Source organism: Zophobas morio, unplaced genomic scaffold (genome assembly GCF_036711695.1).
Source record: "Zophobas morio isolate AGI-343-1 ecotype UQ-CSIRO unplaced genomic scaffold, CSIRO_AGI_Zmor_V1 ptg000014l, whole genome shotgun sequence".
Classification (NCBI taxonomy): domain Eukaryota; kingdom Metazoa; phylum Arthropoda; class Insecta; order Coleoptera; family Tenebrionidae; genus Zophobas; species Zophobas morio.
The window spans coordinates 25,275,686-25,294,622 of record NW_026972119.1 but is presented as its reverse complement, the minus strand read 5'-3'; the positions used below and the strand labels follow the sequence as shown (position 1 = coordinate 25,294,622).

Sequence of the window (18,937 nt, the reverse complement as noted above, 5' to 3'; positions counted from 1 at the left end):
TGACTAATTTTATGTTTTCTCGACGTTTCACCATTTTATAACACAATTCTTGGTTTCTTCATTTCCTTTATTTTTTGTTGTTTCTTTCGATTTACAATTCTTTATTTATTGAATTTTTCAATTTTCAGGCTTTCATTTTTCAGTTCCATGATTTTCCACGTTTAAAATTTTTCAATTTGCAGTTTTTGGATTTCTAGTCCTCCAATTTTTCAGTTTTTTTAATTTTCAATATTTTATTTCTTTTTTTTTCATTTTTTTACAGTTTCTTGACTTCTAAATTTTTCAATTTTTCGATTTGCAATTTTTTAATTTTGCAATTTTTCGATATTACAGTTTCTCATTTTTCGATTTTTCGCATTCTCAGTTTTTAATTTTTGTCATTTTCAATTTTTCGTTTCCTCAATTTTTCAGGTTCTCGATATTTATTTTTCATTTTCCCGATTTTTTTAATTTTCATTTTTTCGATTTTATGTCACAAATTTTCATTTTTTTAATTTCTGTATTTTTTGTTGCTTCTTTCGATTTTTCAATTTTTCGTTTCAATTTTTCGAATTTTCAGTTTCTCTCATTTTTCAATTCCATGATTTTCCACGTTTAAAATTTTTCATTTTGCAGTTTTTGGATTTCCAGTCTTCCAATTTTTCAGTTTCTTTAATTTTCAATATTTTGATTTTACAATACATATTTCTTCACTTTTTCGAATTTTAAGTTAATCAATTTTTAATCTTTCGATTTTTCAAATTTTCGTTTCTTCAAATTTTCATGTTTGATTTTCACTTTTGACGTTTTTCAAGTTTTCATTATAAACTTTTTCGTTTTTTATTTTTGATTTTTCAATTTTACAGTTTCTTGACTTCTAAATTTTTCAATTTTTCGATTTTTCACATTCTCAGTTCTTAATTTTTGTCATTTTCAATTTTCCGTTTCCTCAATTTTTCAAGTTCTCGATATTTATTTTTAATTTTCCCGATTTTTTTAATTTTCATTTTTTCGATTTTATGTTACAAATTTTCATTTTTTCAATTCCCTTATTTTTTGTTGTTTTTTTCGATTTTTCAATTTTTCGTTTCTTCAATTTTTCGAATTTTCAGTTTCTCTCATTTTTCAATTCCATGATTTTCCACGTTTAAAATTTTTCATTTTGCAGTTTTTGGATTTCCAGTCTTCCAATTTTTCAGTTTCTCTAATTTTCAATATTTTGATTTTACAATACATATTTCTTCACTTTTTCGAATTTTAAGTTTTTCAATTTTTAATCTTTCGATTTTTCAAATTTTCGTTTCTTCAAATTTTCATGTTTGATTTTCACTTTTGACGTTTTTCAAGTTTTCATCATAAACTTTTTCGTTTTTTATTTTTGATTTTTCAATTTTACAGTTTCTTGACTTCTAAATTTTTCAATTTTTCGATTTTTCACATTCTCAGTTCTTAATTTTTGTCATTTTCAATTTTCCGTTTCCTCAATTTTCAAGTTCTTGATATTTATTTTTCATTTTCCCGATTTTTTTAATTTTCATTTTCTCGATTTTAGGTCACAAATTTTCATTTTTTCAATTCCTTTATTTTTTGTTGTTTTTTTCGATTGTTCAATTTTTCGTTTCTACAATTTTTCGAATTTTCAGTTTCTCTCATTTTTCAATTCCATGATTTTCCACGTTTAAAACTTTTCATTTTGCAGTTTTTGGATTTCCAGTCTTCCAATTTTTCAGTTTCATTAATTTTCAATATTTTGATTTTACAATACATATTTCTTCACTTTTTCGAATTTTAAGTTTTTCAATTTTTAATCTTTCGATTTTTCAAATTTTCGTTTCTTCAAATTTTCTTGTTTGATTTGCACTTTTGACGTTTTTCAAGTTTTCATCATAAACTTTTTCGTTTTTTTATTTTTGATTTTTTAATTTTCCAATTTGTGGACTTCCAAATTTTCCAATTTCTCAATATTACAATTTCTCATTTTTCCATTTTTCACATTCTCGATTTTTAATTGTGCCCTTTTTTAATCTTCCGTCCCCTCAATTTTTCAACTCCCCGATTTTTATTTTGCATTTTCCTGATTTTTTATTTTTCATGCAATTTTTTGTTTTTTCATTTCCTTAATTTTTGTTGTTTCTTTCGTTTTTCCAATTTTTCGTGTATTCAATTTTTCAAATTTTCAGGCCAATCGATTCCAATTCGTCGATTTTCCAATTTTAAAATTTTTGCGGTTTTTGGGTTTCCACCCCTTTTTTACTTTTTGGATCTTCAATTTTTCGTTAAACTTTAGATTTCTCAAATTTTCGACAGTTTTATACTTCGATTTCTTAATTTTTTTTCAACTTTTCGATGTTTTAATTTTTCTCTTTTAAAATTTTTAAATTTTTTTATTTCTCGATTTATCGAATTCAAATGTTTGGATGTTTTGATTGCTCAATTTCTCAATTTTTTTCTATTTCTTGATGTTTCGATTTTGGATATCTCGGTTTTTCGATTTTCCAATTTTTCGATGTTTCGATTTTCCAATTTTTCGATGTTTCGATTTTTCAGTTTTCCGATTTTTCAATTTTTTTAAATTTAAATATTTCTATTTCATAATACATATTTCTTTTTTTTTGAATATTCACTTTTTCGATTCTTAATATTTTTCAAGTTTTCATTTTGTAATTTTTCGTTTTTTATTTTTGATTTTTCAATTTTATAATTTCTCGATTTCCAAAATTTTCAATTTTTCGGTTTGCATCAGTTTTCAATTTGGCAATTTTTTAATATCACAGTTTTTCATTTTTCGATTTTTTCAGTTTCTCAATTTTTCATTTTTCCCTTTTCCAATTTTTTGTTTCCGATTTTTATTTTTCATTTTCCCGATTTTTTAATTTTTGACTTTTTCGATTTTATTTCACACTTTTCCTTTTTTTGATTTCCTTTATTAAAATTTTCAAATTTTCAGGTTTTTAGCAATTTTTGTTCAAATTTTCAAGTTTGATTTTCACTTTGTACATTTTTTTATTATACACTTTTTCGTTTTTTTATTTTTGATTTTTCAATTTTACAATTTGTCAATTTCCAAATTTTCCAAATTTTCAATATTACAATTTCTCATTTTTCCATTTTTCACATTCTCGATTTTTAATTGTGCCCTTTTTCGATTTTCCATCCCATCAATTTTTCAACTCCCCGATTTTTATTTTGCATTTTCCTGAATTTTTATTTTTCATTTTCTCGATTATTATACATCACAATTTTTTGTTCTTTCATTTCCTTAATTTTTGTTGTTTCTTCCGATTTTCCAATTTTTCGTTTATTCAATTCTTCAAATTTTCAGGCCAATCGATTCCAATTCGTCGATTTTCCTATTTTAAAATTTTTCAGTTTGCAGTTTTTAGGTTCCCACCCCTTCAATTTTTCGTTAAATTTTAGGCTAGATGTTTTGATTGCTCAATTTCTCAATTTATCAATTTCTCAATTTTTTTCTATTTTTCGATGTTTCGATTTTTAGATTTCTGGGTTTTTCGATTTTCCAATTTTTCGATGTTTCGATTTTTTAGTTATCCGATTTTTCAATTTTTTTAAATTCTGGAGTTTCAATTTGTCGATTTTTCAGTTTAAGGTTTAGATTTTCGAATTTTTCTTTTTTGATTCTTTGATGTTTGGATTTCTCCATTTTTCAATTTTGCGATATTTCAATTGTTCAATGTTTTAAATTTTAGGTTTTTCGATTTCTGAATTTTTTGATTTTCCAGTTCTTCAGTATTTCTATTTTACAATTTTTCAAATTTTGACGTTGCTAAATTTTCAGTTTTCCGATTTTTCGATTTTTGAATTTTCCGATTTTTCAATTTTCCAATTTTTTAAATTTTCAAATTTTGACGTTACTGAATTTTCAGTTTTCCGATTTCCCAATTAATCTATTTTTTGGTTTTCCCATTTTCGACTTGCGAAGGTTTCGATTTTTCAGTTTTTCAGTTCCTCAATTTTTCGATTTTTCAGGCTCCAGATTTTTCAATTTTTAGATTCCTTAGGTTTGCAATTTTTCGGGTTTTCGATTTCCCAATTTTTCAATTTTTTAATTTCCCAATTTTTGGATATTTCGTTCAATTTTGTGAGTTTTCTCGGTTTTTCGATTCAATTTTGGGATTTTTTAGTATTTCGATTTTTGGATTTTTCACGTTCTGGATTTTTCAATTTCTCGACTTTTTACTTTTTGGATTTTCAATTTTTCGTTTTTTGAACTTTCGGTTTTCACAATATTTCAACTTTTCGATATTTGAAGTTTTCAATTTTTAAAATTTTTGGTTTTTCGATTTCTCGACTTTTCAGTTCTTCTACATTTGAATTTTTCTATTTTCGAAATTTAAAGTTAATTATAAGTTACTTTTTTAAAAACACGTTAGAAGAACACGAACAAAAACAGAGTAAGATACGGTACTAATAAAAATACTGGGTGTGAGTGAAAAAATTTGGCGATTGAAATTCAAAATTAAATGTCAAAATGTTGTTTCCTAATTTTGTTTTTTTTTTCCAAATCTGGACGTTTCGGGGAAAATCTCAATTCGGAGTCATAAAAATTCGTTATGATTATTATTATTATTATTGTTCGTCCACGGCCAATTTGATTCGACCGAAGTACGTTTTGGCCAAAGACTTATTTATTTCAAAGTTGTGTGTTTGTCCTCCGGGGAAATGTAATGGCGAATGTTATTATTATTAGCCTCGTTACCTTTAAACTTTGAACGCTGTCGGACGAGCCAAAGATGAATTTATTTTCAGGTAGAGGGATTATTGTCGACGGAGGTTGATCAAAGAATAATCATAATTGATTTTGACTGAGATAGTGAGTCGATTCTGGTTTGTACTGAAGTTGACCGGTTTCCACAGAATTAGATATTCAAAATATACTTACTTGGATACTCAGGTACCAATTCTGTGGCAAAACAAGAAACAAGTATCTAGTGTGTTTTTATTTTTAGATAATGCGTGATAAGATAATTTTAAGCACGTAAACAATTTTAGACATTTCAAGTTAAAATAGAGTGTTTTGGAATTTCGCATTCTAGTATTTCTTCGTGTCGTTTCAGGCTAAAATATAATATTACGCATCGCACCAGAGCCTGAGCTTAATCTATAACGAAATTTTGCGCCGAAATGACGACCCTACTTTCAGGGGCTGTAAGTGAAGGCAATGCATGCAAATGAAACGGCACAAAGGAGAGCTCGAATTGGAAGAGATCAAAGAATCTGAGCACTTTTTGTCATTAAATTAAAAAAGAGAAAATTAATGGACGGAAAGCAAAAAATTCCAGAGGTGACGTTCTACGTTTTTGCCGCAATAATTGGATGTAACTATTACTGATAGGAGGAATTTTTTTCTAAATCGTGGATTTTTCTTATCTTAACGATTGCGAAACACGGAACGACGACGCTTTTCGTAGAACCGGAGGTTCTTTTAAAATGTTAAACAAGTCGTGGTTTAACAATCAACACTTAACATTGTTTGACAACAACATAATAAAAATTCTAACATGCAAACAAATAGTTGGGTATTTTGTAGTTAGTTATCTGTGTTCTGAGATTCTAGGAATGCGTTTATATGCAAAAATTAGAGTGACAATGAAATATGTAGACGGTAAAACCAGCAAAATGTATCAATCAGTTTCACATAATTGAAATAACAAAGTGTAAAAACAGGAATACATTACAAATTAACGATTTACAATTTTATTTTTTTCAATTTTAGTTTTTTTTTAATTCTCGATTTGCGATTTTCGAATTTTCCATTTTTTTGTTTCTTTACTTTTTCATTTCTTCAAATTTTCGAAATGTCATTTCGCGTTTCGGTTTTTATTTTCTTTAGTTTTCCAAATTTTTCGATTTTTCATTGTTTAGATTTTTTTGTTTTCTCAAATTTATTTTTTTTTCAATTTTTTGTTTAATTTTTCGATCTTACGATTTTTGGTTGTTTTTGTTTCTTCTAGATATTATACGATATGCAACTCTCTGTTTTCTTTCATTTTTAAATTTTTCAGTTTTTCGATTTTCCAACTTTGGATATTTCAATTTTTCGATTTAAAATTTTCCGTTTCGGTTTTTAATTTTCTTTATTTTTTGAGTTTTTCGGTTTTACAATGTTCTAATTTTGTTTTCCCTTTTTTATGCGAAATTTTTCAACTTTTGGATTTTTCAGTAAGTATTTCGATTTGCAATTTTTCAGTTTTCAATTTTTCAACTTCTAGATTTTTTAATTTTGGATTCCTCAGTTTCTCTATTTTTCAAGTTCTATTTTTGATTTACAATCTGCCTAGTTTTCATTTTAAAAATGTAAAAATATTAAAAAAAAAAACACTTTTTCGATTTTATTCGATTTATCAATTTTTCGATTGTTAAATTTTCATTTTTTCAATTCGGTTTTTCACTTTCTTTATTTTTACAATTTTTGGATTTTTCAATGCCGATTTCATAATTTGTTATTTTCTCAATTTCAATTTTTTGTTTCTTCAATTTTTCTATTTGCAATGTTTCAATTTTCATTTTTTTTCTATAATTTTCCGATATGCAACCTTCTAGTTTCCATTTTTAAATTTTTCAGTTTTTAAAACAACGACAATTGTTTTTTATTGAGCGCAGAACGACTTTGTTAATAACAATTTAATTCTGTGAAAACTTAACCTTCAAATCTAATAATCTGACGTTTGTCGTACCAACATTCCCCAAAATTTCAAATATTCCAAATTTTCATTTATAGGGAAAAAAACACGTCATGTCAAACTTTGAAACTTCTAGACTGATCGAGGTCAAATTTTATGTGTGTCATGAATATCATGTAGATGGTAAAAAGCTAACCAAACTTTATCAATTCATCCCCATCAATATGATGACGTCACCTTAAAATTATCTATAGTATCTGCTATGATAAGACTGATTTTGGCAAATGACATATCTTCTAAAAAAATAGAGGGCGGGTGGGCGGGGCTAGTACTTGTTAAGATATGACTGAACAATATTAAGAATAGTCAGCCCGATTGAGAAGGGTGGGTGGGCGGAGTTACCGTTTGCTTTTAAGACCCGTTCCTCAAGATTTAAAAAAATCTAAATTTTTATTTAAAGGGAATAAATAGGTCTCCCGTTTCCGTCTGTCTGTCTGTTTGCCGTCTGTGTGGATTATCGTTGGGCAGATAATCTTTGAAACTACTAGACTTATTATTGTCAAATTTTATATGTGTGTTATTAATATCGTATACACAGTAAAAAGTTAACTAAACTTAGTCAAACATCCCCATCAATCTGATGATATCACGTTAAAATTATTCATAGTACCTGCTAAAATAAGACTGATTTTGGCAGATGATATACCTTCCAAGAAAATAGAGGGTGGGTGGGCGGGACAAATATTTGCTAAGATAAAACTGAACAGTATTAAGAGTAGTCAGCTGATTAAAAAAAAAGGGGGAAAATAGGTCTCCCGTTACCGTCTGTCTGCCTGTCCGCCGTCTGTGTTAATTTTTGTTGGGCAGATAATCTTCGAAACTACTAGACTGTTAAATTTTATGTGTGTTGTTATGAATATCGTCTAGATGGTAAAAGTCTAATCAAACTTTATAAAATCACCCCCATCAATGTGATGACATCACTTTAAAATTATTCATAGTACCTAATCCGATAAGACTGATTTTGGCAGATGACACCTTCTAAAAAAATAATGGGTGGGTGGGCGGGGCTAGTACTTGCTAAGATATGACTGAACAATATTAAGAATAGTTATCCGAATGGAGAGGGGTGGGTGGGCGGGGCTACTGCTTGGTTCTAAGACTGTAGAAAAAAGCTAAACTCAGCCCCGCGCACTTCCTTTCCCCATTTGACTGCCTTATTTAAAATTTTTTTGTTTATTGTAAAATGGGAATTGAATTCTCTTTAGATGAGAGGTAGAACCTATGTCCGTATTAACAAAGTTCGATTTCGTATTAACAAATAATTAAATCTAGGACTACATTTTTTTTTAATTATGTACTTAGTAAATGTGTTATAATTTTTATAAAATAAAATAACATACTAAAATCGTTAATCAAATTTTGTCCATTTACATCTCCCAAAAAAATGATGACGTCATTGTTATAAGTACTTTATACAAGCTGACTCAAAAAAAAAAATGAATTATGAGCCAATCTACTTTACTGATAAAATAAAGTCATAAAAATTGTGCAACTCTAAACAGATTTTTATATTAAAACCTGAATGTGCTCGCTGCGCTCGCATTTTAAACTTTTTCTGCAAGACTACTTAGATTTGTTCTATTATAATAATCCTACAGACGTCCCTGTGAAGCTAAATTATTCTCAAAAAATCAACTTCGGGAGGGCAAGCCCAATGTATTAATTTTATTTATTTTTTCAAATACTCGATACTTCAAATTTTCGATTTGCGATTTTTGGATATTCCACTTTTTTTGTTTCTCAATTTTTTGATTTAGCAATTCTTTAATATTTTATTTCTTCAACTTTTCGAATTGCAGTTTCTCGTTTCGGTTTTTTATTTTCTTAAGTTTTACAATTCTTTGATTTTTCAATTTTCGTTTCTTCAGTTTTTCGATTTGTTTTGGAGTTTAAATTTTTCAGTTTTTTCATTTTGCACTTTTTCATTTTGCTTTTCTATTTTCATTATTTTTTCAAATACTAGCTTTTTCAATGCTTAGATTTTAAATTTTTTGTTTCATTAATTTTAATTTTTTAATTTCCCAACTTCTGGAAATTTCAATTTTTAGATTTTGCAATTTTTCGATTTGCATTTCACGAGTTTTCAATTTTTAATTTTTCAATTTTTCGATTTAAAATTCACCGGTTCGGTTATTAATTTGCTTTATTTTTTCAATTTTTCGGTTTTGCAATGTTCTACTTTTATAATTTTTCTTCTTTTTTCTACGTGAAATGTTCAAATTTTTGAATTTTTCAATATTTCGATTTGCAATTTTTTCAGTTTAATTAAAATTTTTTAATTTTCAATTTTCGATTTCTCAGTTTCTTAATTTCGCAAGTTTTCGTTTCTTCAATATTTTGGATTTGCAATTTTTCTAGTTTTCATTTTAAATAATTATATAACAATACTAATTTAAAAATTTTTCACTTTTTCGATTTTACGATTTTTTCCATTTTTCAACTATTTCTTATTAATTCTTAAATTTTTCATTTCTTCAAATTTTTTATTTACAATGTGTCATTTCGGTTTTCCATTTTCTTTATTTTTACATTTTTTTGACTTCCCAATTTGAATTTTTTCAACTTTTTGTTTCATCAATTTTTCATTTTTTTGTTTCTTCAATTTTACGATCGAGAACTTGCAATTTTTGATTTTTTTTTGTTTCTTCAATTTTACGATATGCAAGTCTTTGAGTTTTAATTTTTAATTTTTTAATTTCCCAACTTCTGGATATTTCAATTTTTAGATTTTGCAATTTTTCGATTTGCAATTCACGAGTTTTCAATGTTTAATTTTTCAATTTTTCGATTTAAAATTTACCGGTTTGGTTATTATTTTTTTTATTTTTGCAATGTTTCGGTTTTACAATGTTCTGATTTTAAAATTTGTCTTCTCTTTTCTACGTGAAATGTTTAAATTTTTGGATTTTTCAATATTTCGATTTGCAATTTTTCAGTTTAATTAAAAATTTTTAATTTTCAATTTTCGATTTCTCAGATTCTTAATTTCTCAAGTTTTCATTTCTTCAATATTTCGGATTTGCAATTTTTAAACATAGTTTTCAATTTAAATAATTATATAATACTAATTTAAAAAATGTTTCACTTTTTCCATTTTAAGATTTTTTTCCATTTTTCAATTATTTCTTATTAATTCTTAAAATTTTTTATTTCTTCAAATTTTTGATTTACAATGTCTCATTTCGGTTTTCCATTTTCTTTAATTTTACATTTTTTTTGATTTCTCGATTTGAATTTTTTCAACGTTTTGTTTCGTCAATTTTTCATTTTTTTGTTTCTTTAATTTTACGATCGAGAACTTGCAATTTTTGATTTTTTTTTGTTTCTTCAATTTTACGATATGCAAGTCTTTGAGTTTTAATTTTTTAATTTTCCAACTTCTGGATATTTAAATTTTTAGATTTTGTAATTTTTCGATTTGCATTTCACGAGTTTTAAATTTTTAGTTTTTCAATTTTTTGATTTAAAATTTACCGGTTCGGTTATTAATTTTCTTTATTATTTCAATTTTTCGGTTTTACAATGTTCTGCTTTCATAATTTTTCTTTTTTTTTTCTATGTGAAATGTTTAAATTTTTGGATTTTTCAATATTTCGATTTGCAATTTTTCAGTTTAATTAAAAATTTTTAATTTTCAATTTTCGATTTCTCAGTTTCTTAATTTCTCAAGTTTTCATTTCTTCCATATTTCGGATTCGCAGTTTTCCTAGTTTTCATTTTAAACAATTATATAATACTAATTAAAAAAAAAAAATCACTTTTTCGGTTTTACTATTTTTTTCCATTTTTCAATTATTTCTTATTATTAATTCTTAAATTTTTCATTTATTCAAATTTTTGATTTACAATGTGTCATTTCGGTTTTCCATTTTCTTTATTTTTACATGTTTTTGATTTCCCAGTTTGAATTTTTTCAACTTTTTGTTTCTTTAATTTTTCATTTTTTTGTTTCTTCAATTTTACGATATGAAAGTCTTTGAGTTTTCATGTTTAAATTTTTTAATTTCCCGACTTCTGGATATTTCAATTTTTAGATTTTGCAATTTTTCGATTTAAATTTTACGAGTTTTCAGTTTTTAACTTTTCAATTTTTCGATTTAAAATTTACCGGTCCGATTATTAATTTTGTTTATTTTTTCAATTTTTCGGTTTTACAATGTTCTGCTTTTATATCTTTTCTTTTTTTTGTTCTACGTGAAATGTTTAAATTTTTGAATTTTCCAATATTTCGATTTGCAATTTTTCAGTTTAATTAAAATTTTTTAATTTTCAATTTTCGATTTCTCAGATTCTTAATTTCTGAAGTTTTCATTTCTTCAATATTTTGGATTTGCAGTTTTTCTAGTTTTCATTTTAAATAATTATATAATACTAATTGTAAACATTTTTCACTTTTTCGATTTTACGATTTTTTCCCATTTTTTAATTATTTCTTATTAATTCTTAAATTTTTCATTTCTTCAAATTTTTGATTTACAATGTCTCATTTCGGTTTTCCATTTTCTTTATTTTTACATTTTTTTGGTTCTTCAATTTTACGATATGCAGACATTCTAGTTTCCATTTTAAAATGTCTCTGTTTTTAAAATAACAGGAATTGTTTTTTAATCGTATGTAGAACCACATTGTTAATAACAACTTATTAATGTAAAACTTGACCTTCAAATCTAATAATTTGACATTTGTCGTACCAATCACATTTCCCAAAATTTTAAAAATTCCAAATTTTTATTTTTATGGAACAAAATAGATCTTTCATTTCCGTGTGTCCGTCTGTTTGTTTGTCCGCTCTTTGTGTCCATTTTTGTTGGGGGACATATTCGTCGAAACTACTAGACTGATTGTTGTCAAATTGTATGTGTTATGTTATGAATATCGTGTAGATGGTAAAAAGCTAACCAAACTTTATAAAATCATTCCTATCAATGTGGTGACGTCACCTTAAAATTATTCATAGTACCTGATACGATAAGACTGATTTTGGCAAATCACATATCTTCTAAAAAATGGAGGGCGGGTGGGCGGGGCTAGTACTTGCTAAGATAGAACTGAACAATATTAAAAATAGTCAGCCGAATGGAGAAGGGTGGGTGGGCGGGGCTACTTCTTGCTTCTAAGAGTCTGTAGAAAACAGTTAGAAACCCCCGCCCACTTCCTTTCCCCACTTCACCGACTTATTTTATTTACTATAAAATGGGAATTAAATTCTATTTTAACAAGCGGTAGAATCTAAAATTTAAAGCAAAGCCAAAATGGCCCTGGCCACCTGTGCCTATTAACAAAGCTGGATTTTATATTAACAAATAATTAAATCTAGGATTACATTTTTTTAATGTATTTAGTAGGTGTGCTTTAATTTTTATAAAATAAAATAACATATTAAAATCGTTTATCAAATTTTATCCATTTACCCCTCCCAAAAAACTGAAATCTATACTGATAAAATAGAGTCATAAAAATCGTGTAACTCTAGACCAATTTTTATATTAAAACCTGAACGTGCTCGTTGCGCTCGCATTTCAAAATTGTTCAGCAAGACGACTAGAATTTGATTTATTATAATAATCCTACAGACGTCCCTGTGAAGCTAAATTATTCTGAAAAAATCAACTTCGGGAGGGCAAGCGCAATGAATTAACTTTATTTATTTTTTCAAATACTCGATACTTCAATCTTCCTTCAAATTTTCGATTTGCGATTTTTGATATTTAATTTTTTTTGTTTCTCAATTTTTAGATTTAGAAATTCTTTAATATTTCATTTCTGCAACTTTTCGAATTGCAGTTTCTCATTTCGGTTTTTTATTTTCTTAAGGTTTACAATTCTTTGATTTTTCAATTTTCGTTTCTTCAGTTTTTCGATTTGCAATATTTTGGGTTTTGGAGTTCAAATTTTTCAGTTTTTTCATTTTGTATCTTTTAATTTTTTGATATTTAATTTTTAGATTTGCACTTTTTCTATTTTCATTATTTTTTCAAATACTGGCTTTTTCAATGCTTAGATTTTATATTTTCGTTCTATTAATTTTAATTTTTTCAATTTTTTCTTTCTTCAATTTTTCCACTGAGAACTTGCAATTTTTGATTTTTTTTTGTTTCTTCAATTTTACGATATGCAAGTCTTTGAGTTTTCATTTTTTAATTTTTCAATTTCCCAAATTTAAATAATTTTTAGATTTTGCAATTTTTCGATTTGCATTTCACGAGTTTTCAATTTTTCGGTTTTACGATGTTCTGCTTTTATAATTTTTCTTTTTTTTCCTACGAAAAATGTTTAAATTTTTTAATTTTCAATTTTCGATTTCTCAGTTTCTTAATTTCTCAAGTTTTCATTTTAAATAATTATATAATACTAATTTTAAAAATTTTTCACTTTTTCGATTTTACGATTTTTTTCAATTTTTCAATTATTTTTTATTAATTCTTAAATTTTTCATTTCTTCAAATTTTTTATTTATAATCCCTCATTTCGGTTTTCCATTTTCTTTATTTTTACTTTTTTTTTGATTTCTCAATTTGAATTTTTTCAACTTTTTGTTTCTTCAATTTTTCATTTTTTAAAATAACAGGAATTCTTTTTTAATCGTGTGCAGAACCACATTTTTAATAACAACTTATTAATGTAAAACTAGACCTTCAAATCTAATAATCTGACCTTTGTCGCACCAATCACATTTCCCAAAATTTTATAAAAAACCAAATTTTTATTTATATGGAAAAAAATAGGTCTTCCGTTTCCGTCTCTCCGTTTGTTTGTCAGTCCGCTGTTTCTGTCGATTTTTGTTGGATACATAATCGTCGAAACTACTAGACTGATTGTTGTCAAATTTTATGTGTTATGAATATCGTGTAGATGGTAAAAAGCTAACCAAACTTTATAAAATCATCCCCATCAATGTGGTGACGTCACTTTAAAATTATCTATAGTATCTGCTAAGATAAGACGGATTTTGGCAGATGACTGACCTTCTAAGAACGTAGAGGGTGGGCGGGCGGGGCTAGTAATTGCTAAGATAAGACTGAACAATATTAAGATTAGTCAGCTGAATGAAGAAGGGTGGGTGGGCGGGGCTACTACTTGCTTCTAAAACTCTGTAGAAAAACGCTAAACTCAGCCCCGCCTACTTCCTTTCCCCATTTCACCGACTTATTTTCTTTACTGTAAAATGGGAATTGAATTGTCTTTTGACAATCGGTAGAATCTAAAATTTAAAGCAAAGTCAAAAGTGGCCCTGCTCATCGCTCTCTATTAACAAAGTTGGATTTCATATTAAAAAATAATTCAATCTAGGATTACAACTGTTTTTACATGGCAACTATTTTTTAATAAAAATGAAAATACACTTGACAACATCATTAATACGCAAAACGAATAAAAGCGGACCAAGCTGGAGCCCTGGACCACTCCTAAAATAAAATAATCATTTCTACATTCATGTTGCGCACAAAGCGAACACGCTAGCAAAACCACATAGAGCAGATATAACCTAAATTTTCTTTTTTATTTTTGTGCTTTTTATAGCCAAGTGTCAACAAGTTCGCACATCTGGAACATCCATTTCGAGCTCTAACGAAGTGCTTTAACCCCGATTTTCCTTTTGCTGCTCCCAAGTCGACATTCAAGCGCAGAAAACATTTAGAAACTGCATCTGAAAACTTGAAAAGGACTGCGGCAGCTTGCAGTTCTTTCATAAGGTGTCTGAAGCCGTCTGGAAATTCCATTCACCTTGTCGCCAGGACATTTAAAATCAATCTCGTTTTATCTGCATGCATTATCGATGGACGAGATGTTCTAGAACCTGTCTATAAAACGCAAAATCGTTACTTTGTAAGCTCTAATAAGGTTAATAATATTAGTGCAGTAATTATCTAGATGCAAGGATAGCGTAATTGCGTAGTTAAGGTTTGAACGGATGTAGACGATTTGGTTTTGATGATAAATATCAACAACAACAAATCAACTCGTTGTCGTTCAAATAGCGAGTGATTAGAAAGCTTATAGCAACAGGCCAACACAAGTAGTAGAAAAAAAAATGTCGAATAGATGTAGTAGATTTTTTTTTACGTCACCATAGAATAACAAGCATTAAAACGGATTAAACAGAACTAAACCAGAGGTTTTCAACTATTGCGAAATCGTTGCGTTGTTTATATGTACTTTATAAAATTACAACATATACATTTTTCTGACTCTAAAGAAAAATCTTCTGACATTATTATCAAAACAATGCCACCACTTCAACCAGCATCTCTATTTTTATTTTTATTGATTTTTTCCCGTCTTCACACCTCCATGTGGCCAGATATCGACGCAAACAATACCCATTACGCCACAACTCCGATCCACTTCACCTGCACCAAGCAACAGCTCTTTATCTTTTAAAATTACCACTTCCCAGAAAAATATCAAGTACACACTTAAAATCCAGATAAAGCCGCTATATAAAATTTCAGCGACCGATTTCCACCACAAACGTGCCAAAATGTTCGCTCTTGCTACAATCTTCGCCCTGTTGGCGGCGGCCCACGCCGTCGAATTCGAAATCATCAACAACGAGCCCGGCCCTGTGTGGGTGGGAATCCAGGGAAATCCGGGCCACACGCACCTTAACAACGGCGGAGTCATCCTGAACCAAGGACAGAGCGTAAAAACACCCCTTTTTTTGATTTCTCAAGGTTTAATTCCTTCATAGGTCACCCTCCAAGCCGAGGAAGATTGGGCTGGTCGTTTCTGGGGTCGCACCTGGTGCGACGCCGGCAGCAGCCACTGCCAAACCGGCGACTGTGGTAACAAGGTGGAGTGCGGCGGGGCTGGTGGTGTCCCACCGGCGTCCCTGGCCGAAATCACCCTCAAGGGTTGGGGTGGCATCGACTACTACGACATTTCTCTAGTCGATGGTTACAACATCAGGATTGCGGTAAGTGCGATCCTGGAGTGTAGGCACCTTTTTTCAGGAAACAATTTAATTTTAGATGGAGCCGGTCAATGGGCAAGGAGATGGTAGCGAGTACAGTTGCAAGAGGTGCGCTTGTGCTACCAACATCAACGATATCTGTCCCGGGGAACTGGTTGTTCGTAATGGGGAAGGGTACAACATTGCTTGTAATTCCGCTTGTCTTGCTTTCAATACCGACGAGTACTGTTGCCGTGGAGACCATGGTACTCCCGAGACGTGCAGGTCTTCTGATTGGCCCGTGGACTACCCCTCCTTCTTTAAAAGCAACTGCCCGGATGCTTACAGCTACGCTTACGATGACCACAAGAGTACTTTTACTTGTATTGCCGAGAAGTACGTCGTCACTTTTGGTTAAGTGCTGATTGATGAGAGCGTCAAAACAAGATCAAATTATTGTGTTCTAAAATGCTTCGTAATAAAATATTTTCTAGAAAACAATGAGTCATTATTATTGTGGTTAGTTTTTTTCGTGAATGTTGCGCACTTAAGTACTGATTTTGTGAAGGTACTTAAGTACTGTGAATGTGGAGTACTTATCCTTGAAAAACTGCCTCATAATACTCGCAGACAATTAAAAATCTTATCATGTTATACATCAAGCAGTATGTTAATATATTTTTTTGTGATCCTTGGATTATATTGAGACAATGATAATTTTGGGAAGAGGCTGATGACTAAGTATGATCAAGGAGCAGAAAAATGTGGCGAGTTAAAATCTTGTCGAGCTATCTTTACTTTTTTTTGTTTTATTCGTATTAATAAATTATAGTTTTTTTTTTCATTGAAGCTCTATAATGCCTTGTTTGTGACAAGCATGTGATATTAAAAAAATTGGTCTAAAGAGTTTAGACAGTACTTCCCTCGCTGTCGGAAACTTGACGACTGCATGCCTATTATGTTTTTTTTCTAATTACATTTTTGTAGTGGGAATTTAAAAAAAAAATGCGATGACGTCATCAACATTTTTGCAAGGACACGTATATCAGTTGGGATAGATGTAGTGTAATACTAAGAATAAAATTATTATATTCTCAAATTTTCGGGAAAATGAATTGGGTCGTTTTGAATATTGATTTGTAATAATCAATAAAATAACGAAACAATTTACTCACGTATACGTATCAGAGGCAACTGAAAATCGTGTATGTATAAACATTCTTAATTTAAGATGACAGGCGTAACAGCATACGTGAGAGTCAAACAGAGAAACTGTAAACAAAACGACCATCGGTTTTATTGCTTCGACTTCCGCTTATTATATAAAACATTGGGTTTTATTTTAATTCTTGACGGTTGTGTTGCCTTTAATTTAATCAATAAAATAAATTGACTTCATTAATTTTTTTGAACCACCTCTTAAGAAAATCTAAAAAATATGAATGGAATGATAAATCACAAGTACAAACTCATCATATTTTTTGCATTTTAGATAGGATTTATTCAGCAAAATTTAAGGGTGACGTCATCAATTTTTTTAGGAGGGATGAACAAATACATTTTGAACAAAAGTTTACCATGCTTATAATAACTTTAAAATATTCCCAAGATTTCAAAGCATTCGGTTTTGTAATTCCTGATTAAATCGATAAAATAAATTCACGCCTTCATTAATTTTTTTGAGTCACCCTGCATATGCAAATCCAAAAATATGAATGGAATGATAAATCACAAGTACAGACTCATCATATTTTGTACATTTTAGATACGATTTATTCGGCAAACTTTTGAGCTGACGTCATCAGTTTTTTGTAGAAGATAACAAAATATATTTTGACTAAAAATTTATTATGCTCTTTATAACCTTAAAACATCTGCAAGATTTCAAAGCATTCGGTTTTGTAGTTCCTGATTAAATCAATAAAATAAATTTACGCATTCATTAATTTTTTTGAGTCACCCTGTGTATGCAAATCGAAAAAATTTGAATGGAATGATAAATCACAAGAAGAGACTCACCATATTTTGTACATTTTAGATGGGATTTTTTCAGCAAAATTTTGTGGTGACATCATAAATTTTTTAGGGGGGACGACCAAATACGTTTTGATCAAAAATTTACCATGCTTATGATAATTTTAAAATATCTTCAAGATTTCGAAGCATTCGGTTTTGTAGTTCCTGAGTAAATCAGTAAAATATATTTACGCTTTCATTTATTTTCTTGAATCACCCTGTATATGCAAATCCAAAAAATATGAATGGAGTGATAGATCACAAGTACAGACTGATCATATGTTGTACATTTTAGATATGATTTATTCGGCAAATTTTCGAGCTGACGTCATCAAGTTTTTGGAGGGGATAAGCAAATATATTTTGACTAAACATTTATTATGCTCTTTATAACCTTAAAACATCTGCAAGATGTCAGAGCATTCCGTTTTGCAGTTCCTGATTAAATCAATAAAATATATTTACGCATTCATTAATTTTTTTGAGTCACCCTGTATATGCAAATCCAAAAAATATGAATGGAGTGATAGATCACAAGTACAGACTCATCATATTTTGTACATTTTAGATATGATTTATTCCACAAACTTTTGAGCTGACGTCATCAAGTTTTTGGAGGGGATAAGCAAATATTTTTTGACTAAAGATTTATGATGCTCTTTATAGCCTTAAAACATCTGCAACATTTCAAAGCATTCTGGTTAGCAGATTAAAAATTAAATTTCAAAATGTTGTTCTATAATTTTGATTTTTTTTCCAAAAATCTGGACGTTTCGGGTGAAAAGTCGATTCGGAGTTGTAAACTACATGTGTAGGACTATGTTATTTTATACAATTGAAAAACCCATTTACTATGTACAATTTTGAAGTGACGTCATCGCATTAGTGGTGGGGATGATTAGACAAATTTTGGTTAGCGTTTTACCATCTACATGATATTCTTAATATAAGTACAAAATTTCACAACAATCGGTCGAGTACTTTCGGAGATTATCTGTCTAATAAAATCCGGGACAACAGACGGACAGACGGACGGACAGACGGACAGATAGACGGAAATGGGAGACCTATTTCTTCGTCTTCTAGGGGTCATGAAAGATCGAGAAAACGTAAAAGTAGAGAGTCGGCCGACGAACTCGATTACAATACTTCCTTTGCTTACGCTCGGGAAGTAAAAATGACAAAAAAAGCCGAGAAAAAAGACAAAAATAGAACAAAATACACAAAATATACAATAGGAACAAAAAGGCCTAAAAAAAAGTGGCCAAGAAGTGCGAAAAAGATAACAAAAAAATCTAGATACAAAAGTCCACACAAAAAGACAAAAAAGACACAGACAAATTTT

General features: G+C 28.8%; 2 protein-coding genes across 4 annotated transcripts in view; one reads left to right on the top strand and one right to left on the bottom strand.

The window, feature by feature from the left end:
• The window catches only part of LOC135128706 (uncharacterized), a 309,373-nt gene that overhangs the window by 125,566 nt on the left and 164,870 nt on the right, over positions 1-18,937 (bottom strand). The gene's annotated exons all lie outside the window — the stretch shown is intronic.
• On the top strand, positions 15,141-16,077 carry LOC135129068 (uncharacterized). The gene is made up of 3 exons (XM_064056151.1): positions 15,141-15,327; positions 15,376-15,600; positions 15,656-16,077. The coding sequence occupies exons 1-3, from the start codon at positions 15,166-15,168 to the stop codon at positions 15,992-15,994; spliced, it is 726 nt and encodes a 241-aa protein (XP_063912221.1). The 5' UTR covers positions 15,141-15,165; the 3' UTR covers positions 15,995-16,077.

Bases quoted from the DNA above. Each gene is read 5' to 3' on its own strand.
- LOC135129068 (XM_064056151.1), top strand. From the start codon at position 15,166: ATGTTCGCTCTTGCTACAATCTTCGCCCTGTTGGCGGCGGCCCACGCC. The intron at 15,328-15,375 runs GTAAAAACACCC...ATTCCTTCATAG, and splicing joins TCCTGAACCAAGGACAGAGC to GTCACCCTCCAAGCCGAGGA. The intron at 15,601-15,655 runs GTAAGTGCGATC...ATTTAATTTTAG, and splicing joins GTTACAACATCAGGATTGCG to ATGGAGCCGGTCAATGGGCA.